Raw genomic sequence first — 21283 nt, 5'->3', positions numbered from 1 at the left:
GTTCTCTATCCATGTCACACTTATAAAAGAGCAATGGGAGTTGTATGTGAGCAGCACTAGTTGACTCCCTTTCTGATGTTCATGCCTTTAATATAGGAAAGCCTTTCACTATTGCCTTTCACCTTCCTATTATTGGTTTGACTGAAATCAGTAATGCTCCTTGTACCTACAGCCATTCAATCACAGAACGTTATCGAACAGAAACAGCCCATTCGGACCATATGGTGCTTTTCTCCACAACAGCCACCTGATCTAATCCAGCTCCAATGCTCCCTCCCCACACCTTTTAATATTCCTCTTTTTCAAACATCTATTTAAAACTCCTTTTAAAATAATTGATGGACCATTCCACATTCCAAGCATCTTCTGTGTAAAGAAATTACAACTTTCCCTTAATTGCTTTTTTGTGACCATCTTAAATTTTGTTCCTATTGATTCACCACCTAGTGGAAATAATTTATTATTTAGGAATATAAAGGACCAGAAAAGATTGTTACATCCCACCTGCCTGGTCCCAATATAGAGGTCAATACAGGTATTCTATCTCCTTAGCTACTAGAACATAAGGAAACATAATAAAAAGAAATAACAAAATCCCCTGTCATTTAATCCATGCAAAGGAACTTCTCAGACCATTTTAATTCACTCCACCTTGGTTTCACATTTAGATGCTTAGCTAAACTTGGCTCAGTTGGTAGCACTGTGACTCAGAAGTTTGTCGTCCAACCCCCAAGTTGGAACTATGACCTCGCAGTCTAGGCTGACACTCCAATGCAATACTGGGAGATCACTGCATTGTCAGAAGTGCCGCCTCTTTGGATGAGACATTAAACTAAGATCCCACCTGCTTGTTCAGATAGACTTTAAAGATCCCACGGCACAACCTGAAAAGAGAAGAGAGTTTTAGCATCCACCTGGACAGGCAGACAGGACTTTGGTTTAATACCTCATCAAAAGGATGGCACCTCCAACAATACAATACACCCTAGCATTGCATTGGATTGTCAGCTTGTGAGTTCATGTCCCGATGTGGAATTTGAACCCAAAACCTTCTGACTCAGGAGAGAGTGCTACCAATTGAGCCAGCCTAACACACAAACAGTATACATGCAGTCCTTGGCATTCAAACACCCTTTCATCTCACCTAAAATGACCGAGAGGGATCGCATATCCTTTTCCATTAACATGTATATTTCGTCCTTTGAGAAGCGACCAATGCCTTGACCATACATTTCCCGTTTGACAATCCCTCTTGTTAGGTGACAGAGTATCCACTTCACGAAGCTGCTGAATGGGCCTGAGACAGAGAGCATCTTCTGAGTCTCCTGGAGGTTGTCAATCCACTGACAATAGGCTAGGGTCCTGCAATGTTGTAACATTTGGAAACATTACATTGGGATATAATGTGTAACATTTTCTATAGATGTCAGGGAACAACCCTTAACGAGAGAAATTGAGCACAGAGAGACTGAAGCAGAGTGCATTAAGCAGACTGGTGAGAGTTGGAGAAGTGAATCTGGAGTTTGGAAAGGTTGTCAAACTTTTAACATTTGTCTTAAAAGGTTAAAGCTAAGATCTGCTGAACAAGTAAGAGTGAATCAGCAGTTTGAGTGTGTGTGGAGTGACAGTTAAATTGCCCTTCCGTGTTCCAGTTGGCCGCCTTGGGAAGTGTTAGTTTGCTTGTAAGATACAGTGACTGCACTGTACAGCATATCCTTTCAAGCACATTGAATTGTCCTCCTGACATGAAATGAGAGATATCAAATGTAAGGATTATTATTATTATTTAATTGTCGTGTTGGAAGATTTCCCCTTTTTCAGCTATAAAAGGGAGATAGACATTAAGCAAAGTGAGAGGGAAATGAGACTACTCTCACTAAAGTCTATGGTCTAAGCTGCTGAATACATGTAGCTCAAATCCAGCGTCATGTTCCATTACCAAAGCTGGTTATACTACACCTTGTGCCCTCATCTCTGCTAAATCTCCAAAATCATCCTGGAGGCCAAAGACAACGCTAGGCTCCTGTTCTCCACCTAATTAGAGGGCACAAGTTCAGGTATGTGAAGGGCAATTTCAGGACAGACACCAAAGGCACAAAAGTCCACTAGCCTTAACCTGTAAGATCATTCTACCTTAAGCACTCAATGTCAACCTGGGTAAAGGGCGCTATGGAAATGCAAGTTATTATTCTTGTTGGAATATTTATGAAAGTGCAGAATTGTGGAAAATGTTTATATTCATTTTTAATTTGGAAGCTGTTTTTCCCCAGTTCTTGAAAGAACCGACTTCCATTTTAAGGCTAAATTTAAGAATTCTGCACGATCTTAAATTTTACAACAAAATGGTCTTACAGGCTAAGGTTAAAGTGGAATTTTAGGCCTCTGGAATTGTGCACACTCTCTCCCCAGAGGGGTGCATCCCGCTTACTAATCCTGGAAAATCTGAGCAAGGGTTGGGAAATGCCAAGGTGTGGGTGGGGACCATGGAATGAACATTGGGTTACTACTGACGTTTAATTAGTTAAACCTGTTGGTCTGGCCAGTGTGAACACTGGCAAGCTTCCTGCTGCTTGCCCAGCTAGGAACACCATACCCATTAGGACCATGGCTTGCAGGGTTGACAGAAGCCAAGTGGGTAGAATTCCAGCTCCCAGTGATTAGTCTCCTCTAAGTCCTGCTGTTGAGCCAAATTTTCAGCGCCTTGGGACGTCCTCCCAATGTGAAAGGCGCTATATAAATGTAATCTTGTTGTTGTTGTTGTTAAGTGGAATCTTTGAAATGTTGTTAAGTGGAATCTTTCAAACAGCAATTCCGAAATTGGTAGTAAGTGAAGAGAAAATAAAGTCTTGTTAGACCTAGCAGTAAGACAGCAGTTCCCCTGGGAACCATAGGCTGCTAACAGCGGTGGAAGCTGCACATATGAGCCGCAATTTAGTTCACCAGTGAGCAGATCAAAATATTCAATGCGCAAAAAAAGTTTTATTCCCTGTGACTTAAAACTGCTTGATAAAGATCAACCTTATACATGAAATCAAACAGCTTTATTTCTAATGCTAATTATTAGTATTATTTGATATTGTCAGTGTTCATATTTCCATCACTAACAGCAACATTCAAAATCGCTAATGGTAAATTCTGCTGGTAACCCAGATGCCATCCGGCATGAAGGGCCCTATATAAATATAAGTTGTTGTTGTAGCTTCTCACAGCTGACTCACAGTAACTCCACAGCAAACTGCCTGTGAAATCCCACTATGTTATTAGATCTGAGTCTCATGAATAGACTCATGAATAGCAAGAAGAACCATTGGTGTTTGACCCAATGTATCCAGATATCATAAACTAAATCTCTGTGAAAGAGAACTGTTGCTCCACTTGGCACTGCTCTACTGCAATACACCTGAGAGCTAACCTCAGGATAGGATAACCAGTGAGCAGCACATCATGTTCACAATCCAACTCAATATGCAAAGCCTCCAGGCTCCACCTTACTGGGCCACTCCACTCTCCCTGATCTTGTTTTTGTGGAAAATTCTACTTGGCTCTGAAGGGAATCGCATTTTGTGGAAATACAAAAAAAACCTTGGTTTAAAGTATTACATGAAGGACGGCCCCTTTGACAATGCAGCCCTCCCCTGTCACTGTATTGGATTCACAGCCTGGACTATGAGTTCTAAGTCTTTATATGGGACTTGAGCCCACAGCCCTCTGACTCAGAGTGAGAGTGCTACCAACTGAGTATAATGGTATAATGATGTGGTTTTGTTTTTCAGTTTAATGCTTGTGTTCTGTTTTACTTTTACTGATTTTCCTCCGCGTTACACCTTAAACTCAATGCTGCAACATAATTCTACAAGGTGCCAGCAGCACTCCAGCACCTGGCCGAATTAGCCACTCTTCATGTGTGAGCTTTGGCAGTGAATGTAAGCAGGCTTTTCAACCATGGAGGTTATCTCAGCTAAGCTACAATCCAATCATTATCGATCAATCTGTCATCAATGGAAAAACACACATCTCTTTAAAGTTTGTAATTTATTGTGGCACTTTGTAAATGCTCAACGTTGCAGAATTTTATTAATATGCTTATTCCATTGGTTCAAAACTGTTCAGGTCCATAAGAAGTAACAGCCACACCTCCTAAAAGATGAATCCAGAGCAATGTTGACTTTCAGAGTAGTGTTGACTTTCTGACTTTCCTCAACAGCACATACATAATAATAATAATAATAATAATAATAATAATAATGATAATCCTTGCATTTGATATAATGCCTTATCATGTCTTCGAGGAGTCTCAAAACGGTATATACTTTAAAGAATATACTGTAAAGTGGAGTGACTGTGGATTTTGTGGGCGAAACAAAGCAGCCAATTGCGCACAGCAGTGTCCCACAAACAGTAACAGTCGTGGATTGAGTGACCACATTATTATTGTATTATTATTTTGGAGGGATTATTACCCGTGTAAAGCGATCCACCAATCGACTAAAACCGGGTTCCTACTTACTGCTAGTAAACAGAGGCATGTATGTGTGTGGAGTAAGAAAACTTACCTAACATTTCGCCCTGACCCGCTCAGATCCTCTCGCTTGCGAGGTGAGTACTCCAACCACTACACTACAGGATATAGTTTAATAGTTTCGCCAACAAAATATACAATTTACAGTACTTTACAGTACATTATGTGAAGCACTTTAGAAGTCCCGAAGACGGGATTAGGTTCTATATCATAGGCAAGGATTATTGTTATTGTTATTAAATACCCACCAGAATTAAAAACAAGGATATGGACATTAAGGACATAGTCAATGAATTTTGCTCCACTAAGAAACTACAGGGGGTGGAAGTCACTGTGGTTGAGACACTGATCTTCCCTTCTTTAATTTGGATTTAAGCCTAGGCTATTACATGGATCCCAGGCCCGATGCATGGATCCCAAACGTGTTACTAGCTTACCAGGCTTGTTACTTGAGTCCCAGGCCTGTGCCTAAGATAAAATTTAATGTTCCTAGACGCAGTTCTTTTATTTTGTTCATCAATTTCATGCAGAAATAAACAACATGAATAAATACATACTTGATAAGTACACTTGAATAAATATAGTATAATTAGCAAAGGCTGGATAAGGATAGAACCAAATCTACATTACTAATCCTGAAAATCATATTATTTCCATCACACAACTAGGTCATACTTTAGTGCTGTGGCTCAATATTGCTTGACACACAGCCAGGAAACAATTTCCAACTGATCACTGATCACATTACGTCAAATTGCATCTCCGCTCCAAGATACAGTAGCTTGTATCAGCCTGGCTCAGTTGGCAGGACTATGAGTCAAAAGTCTGTTGGTTCAAGCCCCAAGTCAGGACTTTGAATTCCTTGTCAAGGCAGACTCTCCAATATAGACCTGGAGCTGTGCTGCATTGTTAGGTGTGCTTTCCTTCAGATGAGAGATTAAACTAATATATTGTCCACTTGTTCAGGAGAACTTTAAAAGATCCCATGGCACGATTCAAAAAGGGAGTTTCTCCTGATGTCCTAACCAACAATCCTCCAAATAAAACTGGTCATTCACTTCATGGCTATTTGTGGGACACTGTTGTGTACAAATCGGCTGCTGTGTTTATCTACAAAATACAGAGTTACTACACTTTACAGTATATCCTCTGAAGTTTCCTGATATGAAAAGTGCTATATCAAATGCAAAGCTTATTATTATTAATAATAATGGTTATTAGTTAGTGGTTACACAGGAGAAAAATAAGTTCAGCCCTCACTATAAGTGAATTAAAGTGTACGATAAAAGTTAAGCTTCTAAGTAATAAATAACATGAAAGGAAATAAAGTACTAATAATCTTGGGAATAATAGTTAAATTGATAGAGGAATGGATGAACTCAGCAGTTTCTTTTCAATGGGCAATACTGAAGAGACTTTCAAATGCAGAGCTCAAATACTAAAAGTGATGAATAAAGCCCATCAATCCTAGTTCCTAAGTCTTTTGTTTAGCAGAGCTTAGAAAGTTTAAGCCTTTGCAGTGAACTTTTTAAAATCTCCACCATAACAAAGAATTTTGGCAGTTTCAGGCTTGGTGATTTGTTAAAGACCCCTGGCATGATATGAAAAATTTGCAGACTGAAGAAATTTCTTAAATTGGTAGAGTTGCTGAGCCAAACTTCAGATCCAATTTTACCCCCTATTCAAGCCATCCATAGCCTCATAAAATACAACCACAACAAATTTACATTTGTAAAGCACCTTTCATGTCGAGAGGATGTCACAAGCCTATGAATGGTAGAAAGGTTCCACAAGGAGGAAGGCAAATTATAGTAATAATCCTTGCATTTGATATAGTGCCTTACACATTGTCAAGACATCTCAAATCGCTTCACAGGATCTACTGTAAAGTGATACAACTGTTTCTACATTGTGGGAGAACATGGCAGCCAATTTGCACACAGCAATGTCTCACAAACATCCCTGGAGCGAATGGCCAATTTTATTTGGAGGGATTATTAGCCAGGACACTGGGACAAATTTCCTTCTCTTTTTCAAATACAATCTTTAACAGGCAGATGGGACCTCGTTTTAATGTCTCATCTGAAGGACAGCACTTCTCACATTGCAGCACACTCCCAGAACTCTACTGGACTGTCAGCATAGACTAAATGAGTTCCAAGTGGGACTTGAATCTACAAATTTCTCACTCAGAGACGAGAGTAGTACCAGGTTGATCCAGGTTGACAGAGAGAGGGTCACTGCAGGCTTCAGATCAACAGAGAAAAAACTGGAGAAGACACAGTATTGGAAGCAGAATTTAAAGCCTAAGTGAAGAAGACTTGTGGTTAAAGACAGACAAAAGAAAATAAAGTCACAGCGTGAAAGCAGCGGAAACAAAAGGATTTAATTTGGTTGATTTAGTCAGTTTCATAGTCATTAATTTTAATCATGTTGAGAACTGATCTTTGATCTCAGCATTGTTTCAAATGCTTAAAGCTCATCTGTTTCACAGCCAGCCTTGTTGAAGGATTTAAACTGTCACATCCTTCTGTTGGATCAGGCCCACTTCAGAGAATGATTCACAATGGGATTCCCTAGTGTTATCTCAGAGTCTCACTAATGGGAAATCCCGTGGGTAACTGGAAGTAATTCACGAAGGATTCGCAGAAAAACTTTGAAACAGCAGAAGTGGATTCCATGGTTTCCGAAAAAGAAACACTGGCATGATTCTCCATTAGCAACTTTTCCCATTCATGAATTATCCGGTTATGAAGTGATGGTTGTTTTGACCATATGAATTCACCAAGCTAAGAATAATCGTACTAATCCGTACATTTGATATAAAATCTTTCACATGTGTTCCTCATAGATATACAGTAAAGTATAGTGACTGTATTTTCAGTTTGGGGATTGTTGGTCAGGATACTTGAAGAAACTATTTTTGAATAGTACTCTTTTCAATAGTGTTGTGGGATGTTTAACACCCACCTGAACAGGCAGAGAAGACCTCAGTTGAACATCTCATCCAAAAAGAGACACCTCTAAGAATGCAGTACACCCTCAACACTACACTGGAATGTTAGTCGATGAGCATAATGAGGTTGAAAATACAATATTTGCACACCGAAATTTGTGGTGCTAATAAAGAAATTTTGATTTTGTGAACAAATTGCAGGAATTTCAATGAAATTTGATGAAAATAATCGCAAACAAAATCAAGAAACTGATCTCAGCAACCGCTTTGCATTTCAAACAGGAAGGGGAGGGATTTCCTTTTAATGGAAAGAAGAAGAAATTAAATATCTGAGAATCAGCCTCAAAATTTTGAAAATTAATTACAATGATAGGATGCCTCAAAATTTAGAATGGTTTACACAACTTGTGATACTTTAGGAGGTTGGATGGATTCTATTCTATTACATTCTATCTACACTTTACATGAGTGGTGTTCTGCTACCAACACCCCCTTGCAAGTCTATCAAAGATAAGTTAAAAACAACAACAAATTACATTTGTATAATGCCTTTCACGTCGGGAGGATATCCCAAATCATAAGAACTCATAAAATAATAATAAACAATAATAATCTTTGTCATTAATATTGCGCCTTATCACGTCATCAAAACATTTCAAAGTGCTTTACAGGATTTTTACTGTAAAATGTGGTGTCTATGTATTTTGAGGCAAACACAGCAGGAAATATGCACATAGCAATGACCAATAAATAATCTTGATGTTCAGGGTGGTCCAACCTTTTGGCTGCTGAAGGCTGGGTGCCCTATTTGTCTGAGGGCTGCTTAATCAACATTTTTGTGTTTCCCTTCCAGAAACAGAACATAACATTTACGGGTTATAGAGGGAGCAGTTGGGCCAGATGAAATGGAGGGTGGGTTGGGGAATGGGGCGGGGAGGGCGCCAGTTGGACCACCCTGATGTAAATGATCAATTTTATCTAGAGGCTGATTGGCCAGAACACCGGGAGAAACTCCCTTTTTAAAAGGAGTCACAGGGTCTTCAACATTCACAAGAGCACAAGATTTGTTCAGATGATAAATATCCTTTGGCTCTACTGATGGCATCCTTCGAGAATACCCACCCAATTGTCTTCCTGTCACAGCATCAAGCTGTTTTTTAAACGAGTCTACTGTCCGAACCGCAACCACCCTTCCTGGCAATCTGCTCCAGTTGTTAATTACCCTCTGGGTAAAGGAAAAACATTCTGATGTCGGTCTTAAAATTTCCCTTTGCAACTCTAAACCTATGTCTTCTTGTTCTACTGTTTCAATGCATTTGAAAGCAAAGTGTATCCACTTGAACAGGCAGATGGGAACTCAGTTTGAGGAGTTAAACTAAGGATGGCACCACCAACAATGGAATACTCACCCAGAACCTCATTGGAATGTCATCTTAGTCTATGAACTCAGGTCCTGACATGGGGCTTCAACCCCAAACCCTCTGACTCACAGGTGAGAGTGCTATTAAGTGAACTAGGGTGACACTTGAAGAGGGGGATTAGTGGTAACTAATACAAAGAGTTATAATCACCATTAGCTTTGGAATCATAACAGAGGAATTCTCCAAATGCAGGTAGAATCTAAATTGGTGGGACATCTGCCTTTGGATCACTTGGTGTATACCAAGATCACCAAAGGGAACATCCCAAACCCAATTATAATACATTGGAATTATTACAGCATAATGGATAGCGAGATGGTTGAGTTCAAATGTAACTGGGACCAGAAGAATCTTTTCTTAGGAGTTGATGCTAACACTGGTTAGATGCTAACAACAACTTACATTTATATAGCACCCTTCACATAGGGTAGCATCTTGGAGTGCTTGACATCTAAAGCACAGTGGTGGAGCCTAACACTGGGTTGAACCTAAAAGTGGGGTCTCTTTGGAGCTGAACTGGCTCCAAGGTGGCATTTTTGGCAATGAAATGCCAAATTGAGCCAACCTCTGTGGTGGTCTCAGTTGTCCAGTTCCTTAGCCAGACGGTCCGCAGTATTCCAGCACGCTGGTAATGACAGCACAGCCAGCCTAGCCATCAGCAGGACTTGGAAGGACAGACCATTCACTGGGGGCATGGACTCTTTCCATTCAGCTCCCATTAACCCAGCAAGTCAAAGCCTGAATGAGTAGATGGTCTTAACAGCAGGAACGCTTGCCGGACAGTGTTCTCAATAGCAAGCTAATGCAGTTTTAGCTGGTTAGACTCCAGCAGTACCCCAACGCACACTGTGATATCCCCAGCCTTGGCACTTGCCAAACTGTGCTTAATACTTTCTGGAATTAGGTAAGCAGAATGCATCTCTCCAGGGACCAGGTGTGCATTCCACCATTCCAATAAATATCTCTGGAATTTCCATGTGTAGGTGGGTTACATGGAATTCTCAGTTTGGTTTGGATGCTCTTAGCATGGTGATGGCTTTCTGCAGACATCCAGCTGACCAATAAAATAAAAATAGGAGATAATTGAACTTTTTAATTGCTGAAAGGAAAATTGAAAAAGAACATAATTCGGATCTTTAAAATGCTGAAATAATATATGGATAATGTAATCAGGTCATTGCATTTAGAAAGCCATAATGGAGCGTAAGTACAAATCTGGCAAGGCTACAGACACAATGGCTTTTCCCAACAGTAGACTTGCGGAACACATCCCATCATAACCTCTTAATGTCTGTCCATTGAATTTCTGAAAAGGTACGGGATGAATATCCAGTCATGCAAAGGATTGAAGTTTTAGAAATTAGTATAGCTTTAGATGTCGGACATTATGGTTCTAATTCTGTTGAGATTATAGAAAGGTCATTCGTGAAATGCATTAATATTAAGAATTCTTGCATCTGATATAGCGCCTTATTCCTCTTCGACCATGCCATCGGCCACCCCCCCTTCCCCTCCCCTCCCTTCTCCCCCCGACCCCAGCTCGGGTCTGAAATGCTGTACACTGTCCAGCGCCCTGGGAGTGAAAGGCGCTATACAAATGTAATCTTGTTGTTGTTATTGTTGTTATTACATCATCAAAACACCTCAAAGCGCTTCACAGGATTACTGTAAAGTGTTTGGACTTTATTTGTAAGCAAATGAGGCAACTAATTAATACACAGCACAGCACAATATTGTTCTGAGTTTACAATTTTAATCCTATTTAACATCTTATTTGCCTCTATAAAGTTCCCTCTGATATGTCTCTTTTCAAGACTGAAGAGCACTAGTATGTCGAATCGTTAAGGTCTTTTTTCATGGACAGAAGACAATGATTTGTATCACCTCATAAGTACAGTGGTGTGTTGAGGGTCAGTGAGCTGCAAATAAATTTCTTGGAGGATGTAATACCATTTGGGAAGTCAATTTCATTGCGACTTAGACTCCAACTGTAGAATCAGGAATTTGCCCTTTGTTTCATTTTTTCAATAGAGATGGTGTTTACTATGCTGTACAGCAATGGACTGTTATATAAAGTTCAGATTAGTGTTAATCTTCATAAAGATCACATCATAAATTTGAATCAGAATAATCCAACCCGAATGGAATCCATACATTTACACAGAGAGCAGTTACAGGTCTGCTCATTTATTGGGAAATAAACAGCCTGAGAATAAGCATCAAATGAGCCCCTGCTGGCTTTTGATAGACTTGAAAATCTGCAGGACATACACACCAGCTATTTATTGCAGCTTGATATAAATCTCTACATCATGCCACCAGTCAAAAAGTAGTAATGAGGGGGAGAATATGAGTCAGAATCGTTAGCATCAGCACAGGCGAGTTTCTTATAATTGTCATAAGCTGCAGCTGCTATCAATTCATTTCTAAGTTCTAATTCAGAAGATAAAAATCAATTTCGCAAGTAAAATCTCAAATCACATCATACACCATGAATTTGGATTCTGATATCTGAAGCGAATAGAGAAATCTCCAACTTTACTAAGTCAAGCTCCTTAAAGTTGAGGTGAAGTCTTCTGAATCAAACCAGCCATATGGGCACCTTCAATCTTTTGGGTCGTATTTTCCCAATTACAATCATGTCATTCATTCATGCGCCAACAAGCGCACTGTGAATATTGTCTTCAGAAAAGATGTACCCAAAGCTCTGATATAATAATAATCCTTGCATTTGATATAGTGGCTTATCATGTCTTTGAGACGTCTCAAAGCCTTCACTGGCTATACTGTAATCTGAATTGACTGTATATTTTGTGAGTGAAACGCGGCAGCCATATGCGCACGGAATTATGTTAGATTAGAATTGGCTTTCAATTGACGTTATAATTTAAAACTCTTTTCTTACAAGTTAAAACACTTATTCTTGCAATATACCAAAGAGAATACCGTTTTGCTGAAGAAAATATCTTCATCACCTTACCAATAGAAGTGCTCTTCAACCATTTTTATTATAGCTCTTGAGACAGCTTTTTCATTCGGCTCCAGGTTTCTGTTTAGGTTAACTCCGAGTTTTTCTTGAAGAAATTCAATAATGAACTCAGTACCCGATACTCTTTGGTGATTATATTCAATCCATGGCATTTTTCCTTGAGGAGAGAGTTTTCCATCAAAGAAATTCTAAAACAAAATAGGAAAAGCATTTTAATAATAATGTAATATGACTGAGTACAGTATTAATATCTTCAATTCATTTATTTAATTGACCAAATTGTATTTTTAAATACATTTGAAATAAGATGACAATGGAATCAAATTTACGATATTCACAACATAGATTTCTTGTTTTAATAATTCTGATTTGAGAAATTCAGTCAGAGGTTTTGAAATCCCAAATCCAAAAATTAGCCTTTCCTCCTTGTGTTTTGCTCCAAGTCTGTTCATTGACTTTGATAGCTTTGAGGTTCAATCTGATAATTGCAAACCGGAAGTTACAATAAAAATAACACATGTGAATTTCACCAGTTGGACTACAATGTGCTGTAATTATCCTGCTTCTGCTTGATAAATGTCTCTTTTCTCTTGAAATTATAGGTCAGTGTTTACTTAGTTCTCAATAGATGCATTAACATAAAACTCCACACGAATTGGCACTTGGATTGTCTGTTATGAGAAATGAAATGACATTCAATGTGATAGAGTAAGCTTGTTCTTCTGGTGCTGGGTCAAAATAGAGCTTTATTCTGCAACGTAAGGTGTTGTACCGGACCTGACACTGATTTATACTGGAGGAGGAAGCAAAAACAGAGAAACGTTTTTTCTTCAGCATTGATAATCCCTCACCTTTATGAGCATGAAAGTTTAAGCGCTTTGAGATGTCCTCCTGACTTGAAAAGCACTATATAAATGTAAATTGTACTGTATTAATTTCTTCATCCTCCCAGATAAAATTATTACTTTGCTGTAATCCCTCTCCAAGCCAACTTGAGTGACAAACGTGGTTGAAATTCTGCACATAAGAACTCACTGCCAATATGCGTTACCCCATCAACCATTAAAGACTAAGATTCCTACCAAGCTCAGCAAATTTACCAATGACAGGGGAATCACCCGTTACTTAGATTGGGTGGAACCTAGGGGCAAAAGGGGCAGACTGCATTAACAAAATTACCTTTTTCTTACTTTATATTCTCTATATTCCTTTGGTGAGGCTATTTGTTCTGCCACATGCTAAAGGTGTCTTTAAAAAACAAGTCAACACTGCTCCTTTAAACAAGTTTTAAGTATTTTTGGATGTATACCATTCACAAGATTAAAAGAACAGCAGACCTGAAGGTGGGAATACTTTAGTTAATCAGACTGCAGACTATACTGGGAGGGTTAACAGGTGCACTGAACTATTTTTTGAGACAGAAAGTATGTTTAGCAAAATCTCTGTTATGTTTTGTCCTTCTGGTCCTCCAAGGTCTAAAAAAACACAGTGCAGTGCATGATTATTTTTAGACCACATCATGCCTGATTCATTATGCGAGCCCAATGGAATTTATGGATATTTTTTAATGGGTCCTGCAGCTCAATTAGTCAGCCTGCAATGGAGCCAGTTTTTGATATTGGTAATTTACAGCAATACACACCATTTGCACTTCAATCCATTTTAATGGACACTTCTTCACACCAATCTTTACAAAACAAGTTGAATATTTTTTAACATCAGTACATGTGGGATTTTATGCTGATTTCATCTGTGCCAAACAAGTGGGAGGCTTGGTGCTGGGAGCTGGAAGCTGCAGCTCTGAAAGTCAGCTCTGAATGTCATTGCCAACAATAAAAATATTGTAGCTTGCTCAATACAGCAAGGACAGGAGCTTGTGCAAGCTGTGGCACAGATTTGAGAGCAGATTGTGCTCCCTCCCACCCAGCAAAATACAAATGCAAGGAGGAAGAATGATAGCTAAATAATAAGCAAGAATGGATGCCATTCTTCCCAGCTCAGACCAGAAAATACCGAGCTACCCAGCGTCAGCCAGATTTAATTTGATTTTGAATGCCAGTTTTCAACAGTTCGTTTAAAGGACCATAGAAAACAGGTTTCAAATTTAAGGCTAAATTTAAGAATTTCCCCAAAAGGGATGATATTTCAGTGCATTGGGACATTCTCCCAGTGTGAAAGGTGCAATACAAATGTAAGTTTGTATTGTATTGAATTTTAAATCAATGGTCTTAATCCATTGACCCAGCTCAGTTATCTCTACACTGAAACCAGGCAATTTTCCAACACACCACATCTTGACAAAATAGCAATGAGTCAAACCATCCAGAGAATGGAATTCATCCTGGTATCCTGGCTAACAATACAAAAAAATGGTTATTCATTTTATGACTGTGGGACATTGCTGTGGTCAAATTGGCTGCTGTATTCTCCTACGAAATGCACAGTCACTACACTTTACAGTAAATCTTGCAAAGTGCTTTCAGACGTACTCCCAACATGAACGTTCTGATATCAAATGCAAGGGTTAATATTATTTTATTTTAATATTTTTTATTTTATCATTGCCAATCAGTACCAAAATCTGCAATTTGTTGCTCTTAGTGAGGCACTTGAAAAAGATGATCTTGCACCACATGCGCTGCACAATACTTAGCTTATACCTTAACATTTAGAAAGATAATACTGACTTTCTCCATCACCTCGGGATCTGTAATAGGAGAAACACACTGACTGTTGTGCTATATATAATTTGCCTGCTGTCAGAGACCGGAAAGCAAAACCCTATGAATATGTTTGAGTTTGCATGAGTGGCACTGTACTTCTTTCACTCAACAACAGTGCAAGCAACAGTAACATGTTGTTACTTCTACCTCTAAGTTTATTCAACCACTCTTAATCATGGGAAAATGATTCTGTAACTTTCTGGTTGGTGTGATTTTCACATGAAAGAATAGGCTAGTTATATCTGGAAGGAGGTCTTCAGACTCTGCAGTCTTTCATCTTTTCTTTAGCTAAAGAACCAGCCAGTTTTCAGCTAATAAAAGAAAATAGTTTTAAAATATATAGCCTCATTTTTTAAATGGAATAGACAATAAGAGGAAACAGAAGAAGAAAGGTAACGATAGGTTTCAAATAAAAACATAGGAAACATAGAATAGAGATAGGATACAGCACCAAAAAGGTCAAGCTAAAAATAAAGCATTTAATAGAAAAAAGAAAACAGGATAAAGGGGACTATGAAAGCAAACAGTAGTAATGTTTCAAAAATAATTTACCTTTGTTTTAGATCATTCTTGAATTTATTTTAGTTGTTTATGGTTAATACAGTAATACAGCTAACCTGACATTTGAGCAGTTTTATTACTGAAATTTTTGTTGCATTAGTTTGTGATTGAAATATTATTTGAAATGTTAGTTTATGAGCTGAAAATGCATTGAATTTCTGGGAACCAGCCAACAGTCTAAGGGTTAAATGTGCACCTTATGTTGCTGCACTTGGTGCAGTGTAACTGAGGCTTTAAGGTATTAATTTCAAAACCAAATTCAGGGTCATGAATAGGGGTGGTACTTACCCTAGAGACTTCTCCTTTAAACAAAAAAAAGCATATTAAATTCATTTACAATATGAAGATACTTTTGAAAAAATATGGAATTTGTTTTAAAGTAAAAACATAAGAGCAATTAGGAATAAGAAAATGTCAATTCTGCCCACCCACGCTCATATTTTTAGTATTTTAACTGTCCCATTATAGCTTCTGATTGTACTTTGAATAACCCTGTGTTTTGGACTTTATTACTACTTTGGTAGATCAATAGTTATCTCTGGACCATTTCGGACTTGCTTTGTTATGATATCTAGGCAATTATTCTTGATTATATAAAACAAATTGATGGCTTTGCTAGACAACAGTAAAATAGATGCAAATGGTTCTGACAGAAAGGATGTGAACAATTGTACTGAAAAATTCTTGGTAGAGAACATGCCAACTCAACCTGGATATGGAATGACATAACCCATCCATTGACCATCTAGAAAAACTGATCCAGGAAAATCGACCATGAGTACCAACTGTTTAATTGGGAAATCTAAGGAGAACAACATAATCCATCATGTAAACACTAATAACAGTAATTCATATATAAACCAACCTGGTAGGGCAAATCTGCCATTCGAAGGTACGTTTCCAACTTCAAACAAAATGGTGATAAACTAGGAATCCGACTCTCAGATCGTGAGAATTGGTGCAGAATAATTGCGTCTTTTGAATCAATTTCTTGTTCTTTTCTGAAAGAGAAACAGAAAACAACAATGGATGTTACTTATGATTGAAATGATACACTTTAATATTTAGACAACAACAACAACCAATTACATTGGTATAGCACCTTTCACGTCGGGAGGACGTAGACAGTCATATTGTACATTATTTTTTTTCTGAAGGAAAACAATTATCTGTTGAGCTCAGTGGAGTATTTGCAAACAAATGCAGTTCTGGTACAGCCAGCAACAGTCTTCTCCGATTGCTCTGTCATGCCCAGGATCTCACAGTTCATTCACAGTTGCAGCTTGAACATTTGATTTCATATTTTAATTATAATAATAATAATCCTTGCATGTGATTTATCTTCCTAAAATAAATAGCAGAGAACATGATCATCAATAATTCTGTTGGCTCTTCTCCATTGATAATCAGTATGAATACATTTTAATTTACCTTAAAGATTTGAGTCATCGATGAAAACCCAAATGATGACTTCTTTTTAATTGTCTACCATGACAAGTAAAAAGAATTAAATCTACCTGCCAATAGTTACTATCAATGATCTGCCGTTTCCTTTAAAGATGCAAAGAAGGTGTTTTGCAGGTATATCCTTGTTGTTTATCCTTACTAAAGATCCATTTGCTGAGCCAAACAAAACTCATGTTGAAATCCTCGAAAGTGGCTTCAACACAATTTAAATATTGCTGAGAGCGCTATCAAAGAAAGTAAAGATGTATGGTCACAAATTGTTCTTTTTGCAGACCACACTTTTGCGTTTTTATGCAAATCCATTGTTTTCTACTGTAAAGTGCAGTGACTGTACATTTTGTGGGCGAAATGCAGCAGCCAATTGTGCACAACAGTGTCCTACTCATAGTCGTGGATTGAGTGACCAATTTATTATTATTTATTTTGAAGGGATTATTATTATCCCTGGAAAGCGATCCACCAATTGACTAACAAGCGGGTTTCTACATGCTGCTAGGTAAACAGAGGTGTGTGTATGTGCGTGTGGGAAGTAAGGAAACTTGCCTAAGGTTTTGCCCTGTACTGCCCGGGAATCGAACCCAGGTCCTCTCACTTAAGACTCCACGCACACACACACAACTGACATACACAAAACGCCTTTCACACATGGCGAGAACATCTCAAAGCACATCACACAGATCGGAAAACAAATATACAGTCTTTACAGGAAGAGGTGGGTGTTGGAGACGAGGCAGCCCCTATACCCTGGTTCTCCCTCTCTCCCCCCACCCTCATTGTTCCTTAATCTAGTCGGGCATTTTTCAGAATTGTTGGGAGTACAAAATTGATGAAGGAAGTCAGAGCTTTGACCTCTACACAAATTATTTGATTACAACAATCCTTACATTTGATATAGCAATTTATCACATCGTTGAGAAGTCTCAAAGGCTTCACAGAATTTATTGAAAAGTGTAGGCACATCGTGGCAGCTAGACACTCACCATTCAGTGGGTCAGACTATTTTAGATACCTGGGAGTTAGATTTTCTCTGGAAGTGGAGTGGTTGGTTACAATTAATAAGGACAAGGCCATTGCTCAAGCAAGAAGGATATCATGTGATGGCTTGACTGTATGTAAGGAATTGAGAGGTGAATTGTTTAAGTTTTACAATAGCACCAAGCTCAATCATGCTGAAATATGTGTTCTCTACTCATCCAATGATCTACTTTAATATGTCATATAATCTGACCTTTCCTTAGTTTACTGCTATTATCCATGGTAAATTTCCACATGTATGCGGATGACACCCAACTCTATCTCTCTGCCTCCATCCTGAACTCCAGGACTACTGGCATCCTGACCGATTGCCTGTCCGATATCAAGTCCTGGACAAGGGACAACTTTCTCCAACTGAACGTCAGCAAGACCGAAGCCCTCCTGATCGGCTCGCGCCAGTGCCTCTGCACCTCAGACGCTGGCAGCATCAGTCTCCACGGCTGCACACTCAACCTCACTAAGCCAGTCAGGAACCTGGGTATCTTGTTTGACCCTGAACTGTCCTTTCTCCCCCACATCCGCGTCATGACCGGCAACTGCCTACCACCACCTCTGCAACATTGCCAGACTCCGCCACTGCCTCACCCCTCAGGCTGCCGAAACCCTCACTCACGCATTTGTCACATTAAGGCTCCATTATGGAAACTCCCTCCTCATCAGCCCTCCCAACTCTTCCCTTCACAAGCTGCAGATCATCCAAAACTCTGCAGCTCATGTACTCTCACGCACCAGTCTCCATGACCCCATCACTCCCACCCTCGCCCGACTCCACTGACTTCCCATCCCCCAGAGGATTGAGTTCAAGATCCTCGTCCTCACTTTCAAGGCATTTTCAATTCATGACTGTTGGTGGGACATTGCTGTGCGCAATTGGCTGCCGCGTTCGCCCACAAATATACAGTCAATTCATTTTACAGTATATTCTGTGAAGCGCTTTGGGACGTCTAGAAGACGTGAAAAGCGCTATATCAAATGCAAGGATTATTATTATTATTATTAAGGCCATCCATGGCCTTGCCCCCTCCTACCTCTCTGACCTGCTGACTCCCTACCAACCTGGCCGCTCCCTCCATTCAGCAGGCTCTGGCCCGCTCCATGTCTCCCGCCCTACCATCGGTGGCCGGGCTTTCAGCCTCTCTGCCCCCACACTCTGAAACTCCATCCCACTGCCCCTTTGCCTCACTTCCTCCCTTGCATCCTTCAAGGCCGGTCTCAAGACTCTCCTCTTCGATCGTGCCTTCAGTCACCCTCCCACCTCTCTGCCTTCCCTCACCCCTACTCCCCCACTCTCCCATGCTTGGGTCCTGACCCCTGACTGTCCAGCGCCTTGGGACATCCTTCCGACGTGAAAGGCGCTCTATATATGTAATTTTGCTGTTGTTGTAAAAGAGCAGTGGTCTTGGGCATCCACTCAACACTTGTATTATGTGAAGCAACATTTTTACAATCTTTTCAAGTAGATGTTAAAGATCCCATGGTACCATTTGAAAAGGGAATGGAGTTTTTGCTGGTGTCTTGGCCAGCAATCCCCCAAATACAAAAAATGTTCATTCACTCCATGGCTGTTTGTGGGAAATTGCTGTGTGCAAATTGGCCCACAAAATACACAGTCAATCCATTTTACAATATATTTTGTGAAGTGCTTTGAATGTCTCAACGACATAAGGCATTATATCATCGGAGGTTGTGCTTTTAGCCACTCCATGCCCTGAAACTCTGGAACAGTCTCCCTCAATCGCTCTGCCTTGCCCCCTCTCTCCCCTTTATCAAGGAAGACCTTCCTGTTCAACCGTACTTACTGCACCTCCTCCCCCCCCACTCCCATCCAACCCCTCCGTTCGTAGTCAGGCTCCGCCACCATTAAGCACTCTGAGACGCTACCCTGGGCACTATATAAGTGCAAGTTGTTGTTGTTGCATATTCAAATGGAAGGATTATTAGCAGTAGTATTTATTACTGAAATAAAAGAAATGTGGTTAACATGATTTGGGTTTGCTGTGCCAACAAACGCTTTTGTATCATGCAGTCTCGGTGATGTGATTGTGGCTTTGAGCGCTGCCTTGTGCGGGCACTTCATCCAGTCTCCTGATCCAGGTCCAGCAATACAGAGAGAGCAGAGCATAAAGCCCTGGCTATCCAGTAGCACAAGTGAACCAGCACCTTACCTCGGTGCAATAATTCAGTCCATCCTCACATCATTTCCTGTTTGCTTTTTTTTGCAAGGAATAATATCCGTTTCAAAGTTCTTCCAACTACAGCAAGAACATTTCACTCCAGTGTATTTTTGTCTATAAATAATCCTATGCATCGATTGTTTTCGATTTACGAATTTAAAGAGTCTTTGGGCAGGGATCTGAGGATGTGTTGTTATCATAGAGAATTTATCAAAATGAAAGTGACAGTTAATCACTGTCCTTTATGACCAGCTAAAAGGTCATTTTAATAAACTGAATTAATGTGTAAACGGTGTTAAACTGTGATGTGTAACAAACGTACCATTTATCTGACTGGCGATCAACATAGAGTAGGTGCAGTCATGGATAAGTGAGTCAATTATGCTCATACTTGGAAGTGCTGTCAAGGTTATCAGATCAGGGGATGGCTATATTTGGGAATCCTGTGGGAGGTTGGTGGGTAGGTTAGGATAGTCAGACCGATGGTCTATTCCCAATTGGAAATGTTTCTTATTACAGTTACAGGTCAAATCAGACTGCCAGAAAACATTGCAAAAAAAAATCCAATCCCACTGATAGCTCTGTGTAACCTCAACAAACCTAAAGCAATAGATCCCAACAGGTGTGGCCACACAAAACAACATGAAATATTTGGGGAGGAATTGCTCTCATTCCCACACAGGGGTTTTTAAACAGTTGTGGTTCTGGAAACAAATTAAACCGCAAAACGAGCTTAAAACTAGAATGCAAGGAATGCGATCTATCATAATAAAATCTCAGCCGCCTGTACTGACCCGGTTTATATGGATCCATCAGAAAGCTGCAGTGGGGTAGGTATAGCCCAACCTGGTTAACTTGAAACCAGGATCGACACATCCTGCTTTGGCAATTGCTTTGACTGTTATTCCACCGATGCATCGATGCAATTGCAGCTGATGTGTGCATTGGTGTTACTCTGGAGCTGTGTGTATGTGGGTGTGTGTGTGTGGGGTGGGGATGGGTGTGTGTGTGGGGGGGGGTGGGGATGGGAGGGTGTGTGTGGGGTGGGGATGGGTGTGTGTGTGTGGGGGGTGTGGGGATGGGAGTGTGTGTGTGGGGGGTGTGGGGATGGGAGTGTATGTGTGTGGGGTGGGGATGGGTGTGTGTGTGGGGGGGTGGGGATGGTGTGTGTGGGGGGTGGGGATGGGTGTGTGGTGGTGGGGATGGGTGTGTGTGTGGGGTGGGGATGGGTGTGTGGTGGTGGGGATGTGTGTGTGTGTGTGGGGGAGGATGGGAGTGTGTGTGTGAGGATGGGAGTGTGTGTGTGAGGATGGGAGTGTGTGGGGGTGGGGATGGGTGTGTGTGTGGGGTGGGGATGGGTGTGTGGGGGTGGGGATGTGTGTGTGTGTGTGTGAGGATGGGGGGAGGTAGTGGTGGTGTGTGTGAGGATGGGAGTGTG

At 40.1% G+C, this 21283-nt stretch overlaps 1 protein-coding gene across 3 annotated transcripts in view; it reads right to left on the bottom strand.

The window, feature by feature from the left end:
* faxcb (failed axon connections homolog, metaxin like GST domain containing b) overlaps positions 1 to 21283 on the bottom strand; it is a 28453-nt gene that overhangs the window by 4785 nt on the left and 2385 nt on the right. For all 3 annotated transcript variants that reach the window (XM_007892944.2, XM_007892945.1, XM_007892943.2), the window contains 3 exons: positions 16035 to 16170; positions 11877 to 12073; positions 1145 to 1362 (listed from right to left, as the gene is read on the bottom strand). In XM_007892944.2, the coding sequence (XP_007891135.1) occupies positions 1145 to 1362; positions 11877 to 12073; positions 16035 to 16170 (551 nt within the window). The remainder of the gene's footprint in view (positions 1 to 1144; positions 1363 to 11876; positions 12074 to 16034; positions 16171 to 21283) is intronic.

This window comes from Callorhinchus milii, unplaced genomic scaffold (genome assembly GCF_018977255.1).
Source record: "Callorhinchus milii isolate IMCB2004 unplaced genomic scaffold, IMCB_Cmil_1.0 Scaffold3, whole genome shotgun sequence".
Lineage (NCBI taxonomy): Eukaryota > Metazoa > Chordata > Chondrichthyes > Chimaeriformes > Callorhinchidae > Callorhinchus > Callorhinchus milii.
Note: the sequence above shows the minus strand (reverse complement) of the source record. Positions and strands in the feature narration are given on the sequence as shown.